The sequence below is a fragment of the Hoplias malabaricus genome, chromosome 1 (genome assembly GCF_029633855.1).
Source record: "Hoplias malabaricus isolate fHopMal1 chromosome 1, fHopMal1.hap1, whole genome shotgun sequence".
In the NCBI taxonomy this organism is placed as follows: Eukaryota; Metazoa; Chordata; class Actinopteri; order Characiformes; family Erythrinidae; genus Hoplias; species Hoplias malabaricus.
Genome location: NC_089800.1, coordinates 17,660,356 through 17,677,092, shown reverse-complemented (window position 1 = coordinate 17,677,092; position 16,737 = coordinate 17,660,356). Strand labels below are relative to the sequence as shown.

General features: G+C 36.3%; 1 protein-coding gene across 1 annotated transcript; it reads right to left on the bottom strand.

The window, feature by feature from the left end:
• Positions 1–579: 579 nt before the first annotated feature.
• On the bottom strand, positions 580–15,948 carry sgk3 (serum/glucocorticoid regulated kinase family member 3). The gene is made up of 17 exons (XM_066662483.1): positions 15,724–15,948; positions 10,340–10,510; positions 9,327–9,410; positions 8,948–9,020; positions 7,979–8,054; positions 7,585–7,660; positions 7,331–7,380; positions 6,918–6,975; positions 6,539–6,622; positions 6,257–6,388; positions 4,917–5,029; positions 4,325–4,361; positions 3,854–3,940; positions 3,494–3,589; positions 3,245–3,400; positions 2,099–2,188; positions 580–1,566 (listed from the first exon to the last, which is right to left on the bottom strand). Exons 2-17 carry the CDS (start codon positions 10,409–10,411, stop codon positions 1,396–1,398), a joined length of 1,455 nt encoding a protein of 484 aa, XP_066518580.1. The 5' UTR covers positions 10,412–10,510; positions 15,724–15,948; the 3' UTR covers positions 580–1,395.
• Positions 15,949–16,737: the final 789 nt, after the last annotated feature.

The window sequence follows — 16,737 nt, the reverse complement described above, 5'->3', positions numbered from 1 at the left end:
TAGGCTCTGGACCCCCCGCGACCCTAAATTGGATAAGCGGTTACAGATAATCGATGGATAGATGGATGGACTTTACAAATATATGCAATGTAAATTTAAACAAATGTATTTTTCGCATAAAATTGTGATATTTCTATGAAAACAAATACATGTATTTATGAACGTAACTGTATTTGTATAAACTGCAGACCGAGAGACACAGATTGGAATGTATTCATTTATGAACAGTGACACATATTTGTGACTTGTGTATAATTTGTGGATTAACAATTACACATTTGTAAAGTATTTTGAGACTAATCTCTCTCCATATGTCCATAGCCTACCTGGAATCATTAGGCACAGGGCACCAGTACATCACTGGTCGTCTCACATTCACACCTGTGGGTAATTTCACACAGCCAATTCACCTACCAGCGGGTGTTTAGGCTGTGGGTGGGAACCCAAAGCAGACATAGGGAGAACACAGCAAAGTCTTCATAGTTGCCTGAGGTAGGGATTGAACCAAGGGCCCCGGGATGCTAGGACCCTGGAGTGTTGTGGCAGCAATACTACATGTTGTATCTTTAACAGGTTAATTTTATTCAGATGACATTTTTTGCAAAGACGCATTCAGATGCAATTGGATAAAATTTTACATGACTAATATCTTATAGCTCATTATTTATATTATAGACTCAGATAGTAAGTGAATTTCAGTTTTTAAATGTACCCGTAGTTAGAGAAACCAATATATGCAATAGTGAGCAGAAGACTTGACATGTATTCATGGATCATTACATGGTCAATTAGGCAATAGATATTTTACTTTACTAATTTTAATTCCATCATGAGTTAATTTTTTAATTCATTTCTCACATACATTATGCCATGTGGTTATTAAAAAACTGGCATCTTTGGTTAAAAAGAAAAAAAAAAAGGCTTAATACAGGAACAGGTCTGTAACGATATTCCATAATACATATTTTTTTAAAGGAGATCAACCCCCACAATCACCTTTGCACAATGTTCAAGTCAAAAGCTGTGATCTCTGTCCAGGGCCTATAAAAAATGGAATGTATAAGACAAAGGCATTTTATTTTTGAGCAAAGGCCATATTCAGGTTTCCTTGACAGAAAAAAAACTGCCACTGTATAAAATAATATCTCAGGGAAGTGTATATATTCTATATAAATATAAATCTGTTTTTAGAGGTAAAAATAAAGATTTCAGATACCCTGCACCACAAAATATTTATGTACTCATTTCAGCAAAACTGTACACACACCTAGCTTGAGGTTCTCCATTAGACACTTTCTTCCCTTTCATGAAGTAAAAAGACAACTGCAAAAGCACTGTGAGCTATTAAGGGCACTTTGAGGACCTCTTATAGCTTTGGCAACATTCTTAAGCCTTTTACAAGAAAGAGTCGTCTGAAGGTGGAGCGTAGGAAAACCCCAAAAAAGCATCATCTGCCTCCATGACACTAGCGTTGACAATAGAGTGGTCCGTGGAGAAGCACACAGATTTAGGGACAGTTTCTTCTGTGAATTCTGGATCGAAATTTGAAATGTCATATTGTGAGCCCTGGAGGATAAAAATCAAAGAAAAACAATGTTTTAGAATCATTGTTATTACAATATTATGACATTTTATTTCACAGACATGTCTCTATATTTTGGATGCTTAAACTACATTAGTTTTAATGAGGTTACATTTAATGGTTAGAGAAGAGAGCTTAGGACTGAAAGGCCATTGGTTCGATTCCCATGACTGGCAGAAAAATTTTGGGCGGAGGGAGTGAAGCAACAGCACTGTCCTCCTCCTTCAATCCATGGCTGAGGTGCACTTGATCAGGGCACCAATCCCACAACTGCTCCCCGGGCTCTGGGGATGGCTGTCCACCTCTCTGGGTGTGTGTTCACAGCCCCTAGTGCACTTGTGTGTGTGTGTGTGTGTGTGTGTGAGAGAGAGTGAGTGTTTTCACTGCCACAGATGGGTTAAATGAGGAAGACACATTTTGTTGTACATTGTACAATGACAAACAATTGCACATTATCATTATTACCATTAATGTAAATTAGACTTATTATATAAAAATGGTAATGAAAATATTTACCACAGTGGGGTTAAATGGCGGTGGAATCTTTTTTTGTTCAAGGTCATCCCAGTTGATGGAAGAGAAAAAGTCATGGCTTTTGACTTCATTCTGAAACAAATACAGGTGTTACATCATTAGCATCAAATCATTATAACCTTTTCTCTTTCTTCATCTACAAAAAGATTAGCCTACAGTTAGTAAAGACTAAAAAAAAATCTGAGGTAAATCTACATTAAAACTCAACATAAGAAATTTCCTTGCCAGTCAATCTACTTCAGTGGAACAGCTCCCATAATAAATTATTCTGCATTGTAGATCAGCATACTGTCATACCATGTTCTGCCATTTTCTCCCATTCTAAAGCTCTATTAAATATGGAAAACTTGCTTAAATTGTGTGTGAAAATCCCTCCTTCCGTTTCTATATAAAGCATTCACTTAATCATACGATGGAAACTGATGACATACCACATTACAGAACAGTCATTTAATGCTTTGAGAGTAACATGGAAGGAAATTAAGAGCACACTTGAAATTGTTTTGACACTCTGTGATGCCTTAGTCATATCAGGAGCCCAAGCAATCACAAATGGGCTTGTTGTACGAGTGGGCAGGATGACCTTGGTTAGCATAGGCAACTGCCAGCTGACGTTAAAGAGCTGTGCTTTCCAGTGGCATTGCATTAGTAGCAGATCAAAAACAGCCAGTGGCTGGCTTCACACGTCTCAGAGGACACATGCGCTTATTTTCACTCTCCATGGTTGTGGCAGAGTGTGTGATTGATGGAACTTGTGAGAACTATTTGTAAACTTTAACTACATTTACAATTATTGTGACTTTATCCACCAGGTGGAGATAAATACAAACATCAGGCATTTCAGCAGCAGTCAGGTTTAGCACCTCCTCCTGAATCTCCCAACAAAGCTCCCAATTCATACTGGTCATGTTTATGTACTTATACTGCAACTGCTCGCTAAAAACCCCCACCTCACTTCTCAGATAACCCCCTGCCCCCCTCCAAGTGGTGTATGTGTACAGCCATCACTGAGGTGTTTATTGACATTCTGAGCTTTTACGTTGGTATTCCAGTAAGCCTAGACTAATAGACTAATGCTGCTGTTTTTTTTAACTGTTGATAAGTTAAAAAACAGCAGCAGAAACTCACAAAGTCGTCCCTGTATCCCAGCCTCCTGACGTTATCTTTCTCTAGCAGAGCCTGCAAGATGGACCAGGCAGTTGTGGACACACCAGGCCGCATTGGCAGTTCCTTATGCAGGATGTTTTCATACATCTCCTGAGTGTCCCTGCTATAGAATGGAGGCTGTTGAGGACAGTGGATGAACGGTGGGTTAATATACAACCAATAAGATCAATCTAAGATATAAACATTAAGAAATGAGCTGTATATCTTTACCAGGCCATACAGCATCTCATAGAGCACAGAGCCCAGACACCACCAGTCCACAGTGTTGTCATATGGCTGTTTCCTTAGTACCTCTGGAGCCAGATACTGTCAGGAAAACAGTCAATTTGTGTTAATATACTAGATGTTCAACCTTTAGCATTAATTTTGCTGAGTAAATTAATGTGTATTAATATCATTTATTGTTTAAAATTAATCCCACTGAAAGTTAATTAAAAGAAAGCATTTGTAAAATTGGAATATATTGTGTAACATGGGTCATCAAAAATATTTTTAGCTAACATTTTCAAATGGAGTAGATTTGAAGTAGTGATGGTATTTTGCTACTGATGATTATCCAGATGATATTACCTCAGGTGTTCCACAAAATGTGGTGGTTGTATCTGCTTGAGAGATTCCCTCCTTGCACAATCCAAAATCTGTCAAGACTATATGCCCCTAACAGAAAACAAAGGCATTTTAAGAAGCATTTTCACCACACAACAAGCCATTTCTTAGTACAGCTGAAGAACCTATTGTTTAGGCAGAATGCTGAATAGGGCCACTGGCCTATTTCACCACATTTACAATGTGATATGCCAGTAAATGCTCAACTTAGACCTAATCTAATAGCAGACAATACTATTACAACATTCAAGTTTCAATAATACATTTTGTGTAGGTGGTAACAACATATTTGTGATCGCGCAAACCCTGTAGTCTCTTAACCCTGACTTTAGTCTCTTAAAATCTTACTTAACCCTTGAAACTTTGAGGTTTGTTATTTTATTCTGTGCTCCAACAATTAAAAATAATATTGAAAAAAGCAAATAATTTGCTTACTTGGGAGTCCAGCAGGATATTTTCTGGTTTCAAATCCCTACATCAAAAAAGAACACTCATTTCAGCCTGTGTCAGTTTTAGGATTTGAATTACTGTCAGCTACAATGAACTACAAAATCCCAAAAAACATTCTGTATCAGCCATTATACAATTATATCTACAAATCCTCATTTACATATACATTGTTCATGGTAAAACATCTTGCAAAATCAACTGTAGTCATATGGTCTGATGCACAAATGCAGTAAATACAATTCTTAAAAGCTCTTAAGGGCACTCCCTCATTAAATAAATTGTGATCACATGTCAGTTTTTGTTCGAAACACTACATTGGGTAGTGTGCCGATAAACATTTCTGTGGCCATACATTGTAAATTAGGGCTTCAAAGGCATAGTTATTTTGGGAATGTTCAAGCTCGCCATTACTACACTAAATGGCAACTGAATGGTGCCTGCTTGTCTTCAATTCCTGGGAAATTCAGTAGAAAAATCAGTTAAGACATCTGTTTTTTTTTGTAAAGAAATATATTCACATTCTCAGAATATAAGTCCCAAAACAGAGGTGCCCAAACAGTACAAAGAAGGCACTAACCTGTAAACAATGTTGAGAGAGTGCAGGTAACCCAGTGCGCTCGCCATCTCAGCGATGTAAAACTTTGCCCTGGGTTCAAGAAAGGTTCTCTCTTTTTGAAGGTGGAAGAAAAGCTATAATAACAAAGATCAAGTCATACATACACACACAAAGAGTACTGAGCAAAAGCCTCTAGGCACCAGAGATTATGAAATTTAAAAAGCTATTTATCTGAGCAGTAAATGTTTATTTGCTAAAAAATAGACAAAAAAGCAACAACAAATATCATCCAACATTAGAATAAAACCAAATAACACCATTCCAGTAAGTGTGTGATATTGTGTGTTTGCGAATGTGTTACTTTAACTTTTCCATATCTCTCCTTGTGGCAGTCCATATTATTATACAATTCCTAGTTTTACTGGTTAATAAATAATGATTTTAAATAATGTGTGCTGTTGATTTAACACATTCATGCAATCAAGAAGAATCTGAACAAAACATTGTTCTTCAGACTCACACCTACTACATTATAGAAAAAAAAAAGATCTTATATTTCTTATTTTATCTTATTATTTTTTGGATTTACTGTGATTATATGTAACTTTATAGAAGCACCATGCTTAATTATCTTAGGTGCCCAAGACTTCATTCATTATCTGTAACCGCTTATCCAGTTCAGGGTCGTGGTGGGTCAGGTCCAGAGCCTACCCGGAATCATTGGGCGCAAGGCAGGAATACACCCTGGAGGGGGCGACAGTCCTTCACAGGGCTATACACACCTATGGACACTTTGGAGTCGCCAATCCACATGCCAACATGTGCTTTGGGACCGTGGGAGGAAACCGGAGCACCCGGAGGAAACCCATGCAGACACAGGGAGAACACACCTAGCTTGTCACAGACAGTCACACAGAGTGGGACTTAAATCCACAACCTCCAGGTCCCTGGAGCTGTGTGACTGTGACACTACCTGCTGTGCCACCGTGCCGCCCTATATCATTATTATCGTCGTAATCATATCAAATATGGATGCAACACTAAAAAAAATAGAAGTCAGTTTGTTCATATTTGTACTTAATTTCAAACAAACTTCAAAGTAATTAAATAAATACTTTCATAAATCACTTTCATGGAAAACAAAAAATAAAATATTGTTTTCATTTCATCTGGCACCAACTATTTATAAAAATATGACTTCATTTACTAAATGCTCCTATTCTAATCACATATTGTTCCACATGTCAGCCATTCTTGAGAGAAATGCTTTTGCTCCACTTCCGATGTTGTAACTTAATGTGGTTTTCCACAACCAGATGACATTCCATGAATACAACATTCAGACGGGAGAAAATACTCACTTCTCCTCCATTGACAAAATCCAAGACAAAGTACAACTTGTCTGTTGTCTGGAAGGAGTAGTGCAATCCAACTAGGAAAGGGTGCTTCACATTTTTCAACAGGACGTTGCGCTCTGCCATGATGTGTTTTTGCTGTTATTGATAATAAATATAGAAGGAAATAAATAAATAAATAAATAAACACATGCTAACTCTGTTTTTAGGGAAAATAATGTTTTGTTTTTTTTATGGCATGCACCAAGAGCACATAAAATAATTTAATTCACAAATAAAGATATTTACCTCTCTTCTTTTTAAAATGACCTTTTTTTGCAATACTTTAATTGCATAATACTTCCCGTCTCGTTTCCTCTTTGCAAGGAGTACCTTTTCATGAGAAAGAAAGCGTGTTAGTTTAGAACAGTTCCAGTCTGATCAGGAACACTGTAACCCCAGATGTGTGAGACTCTCACTTCTCAGTAGGAAAGCCCACCATTTATTAGCTACAAACCCACAAAAACAACAAGTTGTCCACTGCTGGAGAAAGGTTTTCATTATCTACAGAACTGATACCACCACACTTCATATAAATATAGTGAACTTGCACTTTTAAATTTAACTAAGAGTCAGTTTATTCACAAACATATACAAAACATAACAGCAGTGCATCACAAATACATACCTTTCCAAAGCTCCCCTTCCCAATGACTTTAAGAAAGTCAAAGTCAGTGGGTTTTGCCCTGGAAGGAAAATAAAAGCCCATTAATGCAAAAAAACATGCTTGTAACAATTTTTGCAGTCATTTTTTCAGTTCAATTTCAAGGATCAAGGATGAAAGATACTTTATTGTTACTTTTCTAATATATGTATATGTTCAGGACATAGAAGAATTGAAAAAGAAAAATATACAGAAAAGAAAAATATGAATATATTAAATTAGTGATGAATATACCAATATACAAACACTACATAAGGATATGTATAGTATTATATACATATATCCACTCACACACATCCATACATGACTTATACATACACACAAACTCCTATACATGGAAACTTATTGAAAATAAAACAGCAGAAAATTGCACCTACTGGGGATTTCCAGATGGACCCAGGTTTATATTTCGGGAGGTAGAGTTATTCTGTAAAATTAATTATAACAACTCACATTCAGCTTAATGTCAAGAATAAACAAATGAATGAAAAACAAAAACAGATTCAGTGTCTAAAAAATGGATTACCACATGTAGAATATGAAACAATTTGACCAATTTCATCTCAGTCCTCATCAGCCTATAATATGCAAAGGATACAAAGTATAAAGTGAACAAAAAAACATCACAAACCTTCTCATCTTCATCTTCTGAGGCATCTGAAAAGTTTTTTGATTTGTCCATCTGCAGAAAGTCACGGACATCAGGGCTATGTGTTTGAATGGAAGAGCAGTCACATGTTAGAAGTCTTACTGAGACAGTACAAAGCCACTGCTGTTAAAAAAAATACTAGCTCACATTAATAATGATATGGAGAAGAAAGCTTGAGGATATAACTTCCTGCCATTACAAACCTCAGAATTTTTCTTAAATTAAGTCGAAATTAAGAGATTTTGTTTGTCCCAGAATCCATTACAAACTTGTTAAAAGATATCAGACATCTGCAGAAATCTGGTTGACTTGTCACCATGACTGTTCATGAATAATAATGTTGATGAAGCACTGTATAATTGGCTGGTGAACTCACTGGTTGCTGAGCTGTGGATGGGATACAATTTTCTGGATAAACTCATGTAACCCCGTTCTTCTTTGCTTTATAAACTCTGATGGGTCATGTAAAAAAAGGAAAAAACAAACAAACACATAATATATAAATAAAAGTAACAAATATGAATCAGTTAAACCATTAAGAAATGAGTGTGCTTAAAAACCAAATGTCTATATTCAGATTATACAACATGTCTTTGTGATGTAGCGATGTTAAAGTCCACCTTTATTTGTTGCATCTGTAATTATTTACAATTATTTGTAATTGTATTCATATGTTTTCCTCTTCTTAGTAAAAGAAAAAAAAACAAAAATCTGACTCAAAGCAAACTTAATGATGTCGAATCCTCATTCCACTAGCAGGCATTATAAGTGTGTTTTGAGCCAGTCCTTTCTCCTGTATTCTAAATACAGGTCAATTATAGCTCATAGATGACCTGTATGATATAGATGTGGCAAACAGAGATTAGACTGAAAAACAATGGAATATTTCCTTTAATGTTCTAGCTGTCAGTGCCAGTTAATTTCATTCAGAGCAGGTTTACAATAAAAGTAATGGAATGTCGTAACATGGATACTAGTATGCAAGCCTGCATTTGATGCAAGGATTTAGCATGTGGTAAATGGCCAACATGTGCATTCAATTACAAGATTAGAGGCTAGAAAAATTACATAAAGCCAATAGAACTGGTCACGCATGAGGTCCAAACCACTGCACAATGTGAAGGTTTTAATATATCAATGCATTAAAACACTGAAGAATAATTATAGTATTTAAAACAACATGGACTTGCAAGACAGATAATCTTATTTGACCAATTCACATGATCTCTGTTTAACTAAATAAGGAAAAGGCACTAAATTGCAGTTTTAGAAACAAGGCATAACAGTAGATATCCACACAGACTATTCCATCCAGCAGGGTGTGGTGGTTCATTCACATTAGTACCTGGGTCAAAGTTGTCGCCAAATATCCTTTTAGCAGGTATCTTCAAATTCAAAGCAGGATACTGTTTTTTCAGCTGCAATAAAAATACATGAGTCAGATTCAGAAAAAACTGGTTCCATTTCTATATTTCAGTTCAAAAAAACTCTTCACCACATGAAACTTGAAACAAGTTTTATTTTTTTCAGTCAAATTCAATCAGTCCTGTATATATCATGTTCTTTAAAAAAAAAAAAAAAAAAATACAAAAAAAAAAAAAGCAAAAATACATCATACCAAAAATTAATATCACGAGACACACATCTTTAAATCTTACATTTTACTGCAGTAGATGTGTACATAAACATGATGTAGCTAGTTCTAATTAATGTGTTCCACTTACTGTGTTATACAGTTTATCAAATTCTGTGTATCTCCTGAAGACAAACCATTCATGTCTTCCAACACTAACCATCACTTTGTAAACCTAAGACAGCACAGACACATAAGTTAATGGGACGTATCAATAAATTACATTTGTCAAAATAAATTAGTTTCCTGGCAATAATAGTAAAATTCCATTAAGGTACTAATATCTTGCAAAATTAACACAGCTTACTTATATGATTAACACCAAACGTATAAATTTCACTATGGTCAGGTTTTATCAATTCCATCCCTTTAGCTAAGACTCGACCAGCCACACACAGTGCCAGGGGAGGGAGAAGGCAAGCACATGTCTCCTCCAAGACACATGGTGCCACCAAAATGGTTCTCGAACCGCAGAATCTGTGTGATTGTGGTCCCACAAGCAACCTAAGGGTGGTGCCACAGTGCCTCCATGTGAAGTAGTTTGCCTGCTTTTCTACCACTTGCAACTAAAAGAATGAGAAGTGCAGCAAAAATTGTAGCAGTGAATAATCAGTGGTTCATGGATTGGATTGGATTACTTGTGATAAGGTCCTCACCAACTCCAGCTGATATGCAACCAGCACCAGCTCCGGCATGCACACTGGTGGAAAAATGGTACCAAAGAGCAAAACTACTTGTGCTCCGTTGATCACGCTGGAGCGAACCAGAAATCTCCTGATGGAGCCAATGATCTGATTGCTGTGCCACTATGGAGCCCAGACACAGCTTGCTTTGACTAAAATGGTTTGTTCTATTAAAATTTAAGCATTCATCACTTAAGGAAAGTTAGAAAACCTACTATATATATTTAACTTTTCTGTTTAAAATTATATTCTCAAGCAACCGGCTAATTACATTTCAATTTGTTCTGCTTAAATAAAAATGAATATTGTTTACTTATTAAATACTGATGTATCAGTACAGATGACAGATCACTTACACTAGGCAAAAAAACATTACATATAAAACACTGATTAATAATTTAATCACTTAGTGATCACTTACAGTGTAGCGCTTTTTCTTGTCTCTCTGCTCATTGTGGCAAGGAATGCTGACATTCGGGCAGCTGGAGTCCATTCTGAGGGCTCTGACTGGCTGGGCTTAGAGAAGTCAGTTCTTCAGTGCTCTGCACTGGAGCACAGCTCAAACACACAACTGACAATCTCCATTCTAGTGCTGTGCAGAACAGAGAGAAAAGAGCATGTCAGAGAGCGAGAGAGATGCTCCGCCACCATCCGCCAATCCTGTTAGGAGCCAAGCATGGCACATTAAAGGGCTTCCAGTCTTGCTCTGCATGAATGGAAAAGCAAAAAAATGGGAAAGCTTGGCGTGACACCAACTGAACCCCATCAGGGTCACTAATCAAGCCCAGCATGTGCACAGGGAAAGCTGTGGCCTAATCAACCAGGCAGTGAGGCTCCTCCTCTCTAATGGTGAATATGATTTCAAGATATCAAGACGGCAATATCCCATGATATATTACTGTGACCAAATTGCACAAATCTTGATACTTCAAGTATTTAAAACACAAAAGGATGGCAGGGATCAATAAAAAAAGTTCAGTCTTAATACAGATTTATACAAAGGTTTTTTGGCTTCAGCAATAAATAAAAACACCAACCTCAAGGAATGTATAGCATTTTTTTCAGGCATAACCTGATCTCTCCTTTCCACCATTTCCTATAATTAAACTGCCACTGCTTTTCTGACTGAACTGTTTTTGATGAATGAATGTTGAGAGACAATGACTGAGAGGTTTGAGATAACTGCTCTATTCATACTTGCAATATTAATGATGTGCCCCAAAAAAGTTTCATCATAAAAACAATATAATGTCATAATGCCCTGCCCTCATCCTCCCTTCTCTTTTGTTTACTTCACATGACAAACCTGTCTCTCCTATCCTACAAGGAGTAATACCATGAGGACCAGCTCATATCACACTCCCATAGACAAATACACAATTTCCCATGAATTCACTCCCACTCTCCATCTCTCTCTTTCAGCATCTACCTACACACATTCTTACACGCTGAGCATGTGACATTCTGATTCCCCTCTGTTGGAAAGAAGATATTTTTAGATAACCTTCAGCAGGTCCTGATGGTACATGTGCAATTCAGAGACTTGCTACTGCACCACAGCAGGACGCTTGTAGTGGACTACCACCACATGTAAACATTCCTGTACACACATTGAAGGTTAAGTCTACAGAAACGCCAAGTACATCATGGGTGAAAATTCAACGTGGCTTTTTACAAAAGGAACGCCTAAGTACATATGTACCTACGGCTGAACAATCTTGAAAAGTTTCCACATTGTGTTTATGTTGTTACATATTATGACAGAGATATGACTACACTTAAATAGTACAATTTAAATAGATACATTTTCTTTAATTACAATAATAAAATAATATTTTGTGTAGCTTTAAGTACCAAAACTGTAATTTTTGTAACCATCTCTCAACTTCTCTTTATCCCATAAAGGATCTTGGAAAAACAAACTTTCCCTCACAACTTTCCATGATATAAGCCCATTAAAAACATATAAAACCTACAGAGATGATTGAAGATTATTATGCATCATTTTTTGACAAGGTTTGTTTGAGGGCTCATATGATTGCCCTGTTTCTTCAAAACACCCACACTCAAAAACTTATCAGGATCTTGTGAGTTGTGTCAGAATGCTCAGAGCACATAAAAGAACATTTTTATTTTGCAGAATTTGCATTAAACCAAATGTGCTCCTGCACAGTACTAATTTTACCTGAAATATATCACTTATCAAATTTCTTAGTATTTTTTGTTAAGGTGGAAAAAAAAAAGAGACCACTGGCTAGTTAGAGATATAGTCCAGTCCCCCATAAAGGAAACAGATAAGCAAACCCTCAGTGTAACTGCGCAGTGTAGCCCTTACAACCCTGGTACACTTCCATAAGGGGGAAAAAAAATCACATTGAGAACATGCTTGTTAACATTCCTGAAACATTTTTTGTCTCCCTGAGGAAAGGAAATCTTTTTTACCCTCCTCTCTACCCTTTATTAGGAATGCAAAGAGAACTCTCATATTTCAAAACAATCCCATATGATTCGACAAAATAAACTAGAGAACTGGCACTGCTGTAATATACTTGCAGCATTATAAAAAACATAAATAACAATACCAGCAACTCAAGGGGTTTGAGTCCTCCTACACAGACATTCTTTTTATGTAGGTCTTTCTTTATGCAAAAGATCAGAGAAACATTTGTAATTATCTGTATTTCCCCTAAACTATGATTTGATCTTCATTTAAAGCATAATAATATGTAAAAAGATTCACGTTTACACAAATTAAGAAAATAACACATCAGTTTAGGTACCTGTCATAGAGGAATCCATATTTCAAAACTGTTTACAGACCTGTATGACAATATATACACATGCCAATACATTAACATTCTAAACATGAATAAATAATTTATGAAATTTTTACAGGGTCTAAATTGAACCTGGATAAACATGAGAATCTTATCAATGATTTCTGACCTTTAGATCATTTAATATGTATGTTTCTGTTATTTTGCTAAGTAAATGTTTTTTTCAGTGATGGGGTAGACATAGATTAAATGCTGGAGTATTCCTTTTCCATTCCAACTTCAATATCATTAGCACCTACACTGTCACTGGACAGTACCATCCATCTGCCAGCACACCACCACCAACAGCTGCACAGATTTTTCATATTACTGGCCACAAAGTTTTAGCATAAAATTTGCTGAAGCTTGCCAATTGTCACAGATGCCCTGTAGCGCAGCTCTTAATTGTGTTGGAATCCGAGCTGTGAGAGTTCAGTAAGAGCTTTTACTTTTACTTTTACTTCACAGCTCAGGTGCCAACGCTGAAGGACATAAAACATATCCTCCCAATTCTCTTTAAAATCTACTCATTATTTACATCTGGACAAACACATACATACATATTAATCAAATGTGCCAGCATTTGTTCAACCTAATTTCTTTTGGGCCCCATCCTTATCATATGGGTGATGGCACATGCGCTTAAGGAATTGTCCACAGGACTCTATCATAATTGTTTAATTTGGAGGTCACAAGATCTGATCTTCTTGGTTATCAGGTGGATGCTATAGATGCATCCTTGGAGATTAGTTGCCTGTGTTTTTTTATACTAAATCTTGTAAATTTCAGCCTACCATGAGGCAGTTAATGGATCTAAAATACTGACAAATGAAAAGCATGATCAAATGAAAATGAAAACTATTTTAAAGCTAGAAAAATAAACATTTTTGAAAGTCCTTAAATGGGATCAGCCAACAGTGAACTAATGGCTGACTGAAGAACAGTGTTTTTCATGTCTTCTTTGCCTCAGACTGGCTGTCAGGAAGCACCGCACACAATCACTCATCTGTTCACTCACATTCTGGGACAAGTGACCGAGAGGCAGTTTGACATTTAATCCTGAAAGTGAAAGCAGAACTGAGAATTCTCAGCAAATCAGGCTAACAAAAAGACACGAAAAAAATAGGATCTTGTATATGAACCAAGGATTCAGTGGCTATTGTTATGCATTGTGAATCTAAACCAGGGTGGTGTTTCTGAGCCAAAGACTTAAAGGGAAAGCACCATATTATTTCTCACCCAAACACTGATATCAAAATTGATTCCCCCCCCCCCCCTTATTTTTGCATCATAATGGGTTAAGCATAAATGCTGTAAAATTATCTTTACACGAAAATCTGAATGTAAAAACACATTTAAACATCTTCCCGCTTACCACAAAAGTAGTTAATCAGCCAACACACATTCAGATCTAGAAAGCCAAAACAGACCTTTTTATGTGACCTGAGCCCTAATAGGATTGGACGGGTTTATACAGGGGATGCCTATAATGAAACAATTTATGTCCTCAGTGAGAAGTGAGTCTTCTGACATGAGGAGATATCTGATTTTTATTTTTATTTATTTTTAAATCAGGGTGGGGTTAAAATGATCAGAGAAGGCTGATCTGGATGGAAATAAACTCAACCAGGAGCACTAAAAGAAGAAATTTTCCACAGCACCACATGTAAATTTAATCCTCTCTGGATAGGGCTACAGTCTTTCTTTACTCATTAGCTACGTTAGCCTCATAGCTCCAGTGTATAACTAAAACTTAAACTAATCTTGACTAATTAAATCTGTCTGTGTTTAAAAAGATACATTTATGAAATAAACTACTCCTTTCAAGGCTATTGTCTACATTGTTTTTATATGGGATTTGTTTCAGTCACGCAGGACGCCAAATAAAAACAAACACACAAAACTTACACAAACACTCGCCCCAACACACCATACGACACATGGCCTTTAAAATGAACTTTCAATAAAAAGTTAAAGTTCAGTAGAAGCTTTCATCGATATTTCAGTAAATAATTCTTAGTGTATTATTTATTGCTTAATGTCTTTTACATCCTGTATCATGCTAAGAGGAAATTAATGCATGCATTTAATATAAAATTCGACCATTTCCCAGCATTGAATCTTTACTAGTAAAGATTCTTTGAAAATATCCTCACATTTTATGGTATACTGCTGGTGTAAATGCCTGTACACAAAGAAAGCTGTAATATTTTAAGGATGGCGTTACTTGAAAGAATAATTGGTGTTGAAAAAAAATAACAGGCAGTGCTTTTAAAGGGTTCATTATCTTCATTACATTACTTTCTCTTCAAATACAGTCATATGTTTGTGGAGTTTTTTTATGTGATCAAAACAGACCTAATTAATATGTTACATGACTATTTCCCACTGGTCTTCATCCCTTACCTACAACCAAGCAGTTTTAATGGTGCCTTTGAGACTGATCAAGTCCAAGATTTCTTGAAATAGAATGAACATAAAATTAAAGTGTAAGAACGTTTTAAATGCTCGTGTATAAAAGTCAAACACTGCAAAAAGAGGGCAGACAGAACTACCCTGAATTATACTAAATTAACGTTTCATGACTAAAAATCATTTTGCACATTTTGAAACAAGATATTTAATTCAGGTGAATGAGTTGAGATATCTCGCTCTCACGACCTATTCATTTGTTTTTACTAAATATTGTATGGCATTATTAACGAAAACCGATAATAACCGTTACAGAAATACGCTTAAACCGCCTCTTCGTTTAAGGTGGAACGGAAATATTGTAAAAGCTGCAAACTTGAGCCTCGGGGAAAATGTGTTAGAAGAGGTGTGGAGATTAAAATAATACATAATTTAGCCAAAAGACCTACAGCAAGTATTACTTACTGTACAGGAACACAACAAAACAAGGCACTAAGCCTAGTTTCAAGCATTTTGTATAGAATTCATGAAGAGTTCGCGTAGTAATGAATTTCCCAGAAGTCTGGCAGTGACTTGCCTTTATTTTCTCAAGGTTTCCTCGGAACGGTCTCCACTGCAGAGGAAGGCGCTGAAGAATAACAACAAAGTCGCGGTGACTTACTGTCAAAAACTCGGGTAACTGAAGGGACGACACTTTTCTACATCCATTTCTGTTTGTTTGTGAACTGACAAGAACAAACCGTGTCGGCCTGCTACTGACGTTTCGTCCGAAATTCCTCAACAATTTGTCACGGGACAAACTTGAAAGGTAATGGCTTCGCCGCAAATATTTCCCTACTTCCTATGTAGTGTCCTGGGTAGATTATGATTTAACAGCGTCTGTAAATTTATAGGGCTTTATATCTCTTACAGACAGAAAAGATTAATTAATCAGATCTATATATAACCCTCTGCATAATATTAGATGGGATATGTTTGTGTAGAACTAATTTTTTTAATTGCCTATTTAGTGCACTATGTAGGAAGTGTGGAGTATTTGAGTTGTGGCCGGTCTTCCTGAAAAGCGCGAACAACAGCGCCCTCTTGCGGCAACACACATTAACCTTCAATTTTAATCCAGCACTGTTTGAATACAAACGTACAGCTACAATATATGTCCAGAAGTTTGTAGACACACCTTATATTGAATTCAGGTACTTCTGTGAACTCGTTGTGGACACAGACCTTTAACTGTTTAGTTATTTATGCTTGCAATAAATTTCCATTCACACATTCTTCGTGTAGTATTCAGCATTTTACCCTGTAATATCATATCCTTCTGTTCTATGTCAGAATAGATAGAAGAATGTGCATGCTGAAGAGTTTTGTAAATAGGAAAACCATAGCAAGGTCCTTATTTACAGCTCTGGGTCATAAGAGTGCTTTAAAAGCGTTAATTCCAGGAAATCAGGTGACCTGAGTTAGAAATAGACTGGAGCTATGTTTCCTAAACCCATGTTGTTATTATGGCAATATTATAGTATTTTATAAACTTCAAAAAGACCTTATTTATTTGAAGGGTTCCTGCAGATTTACTGTGTCCTTGGGTTTT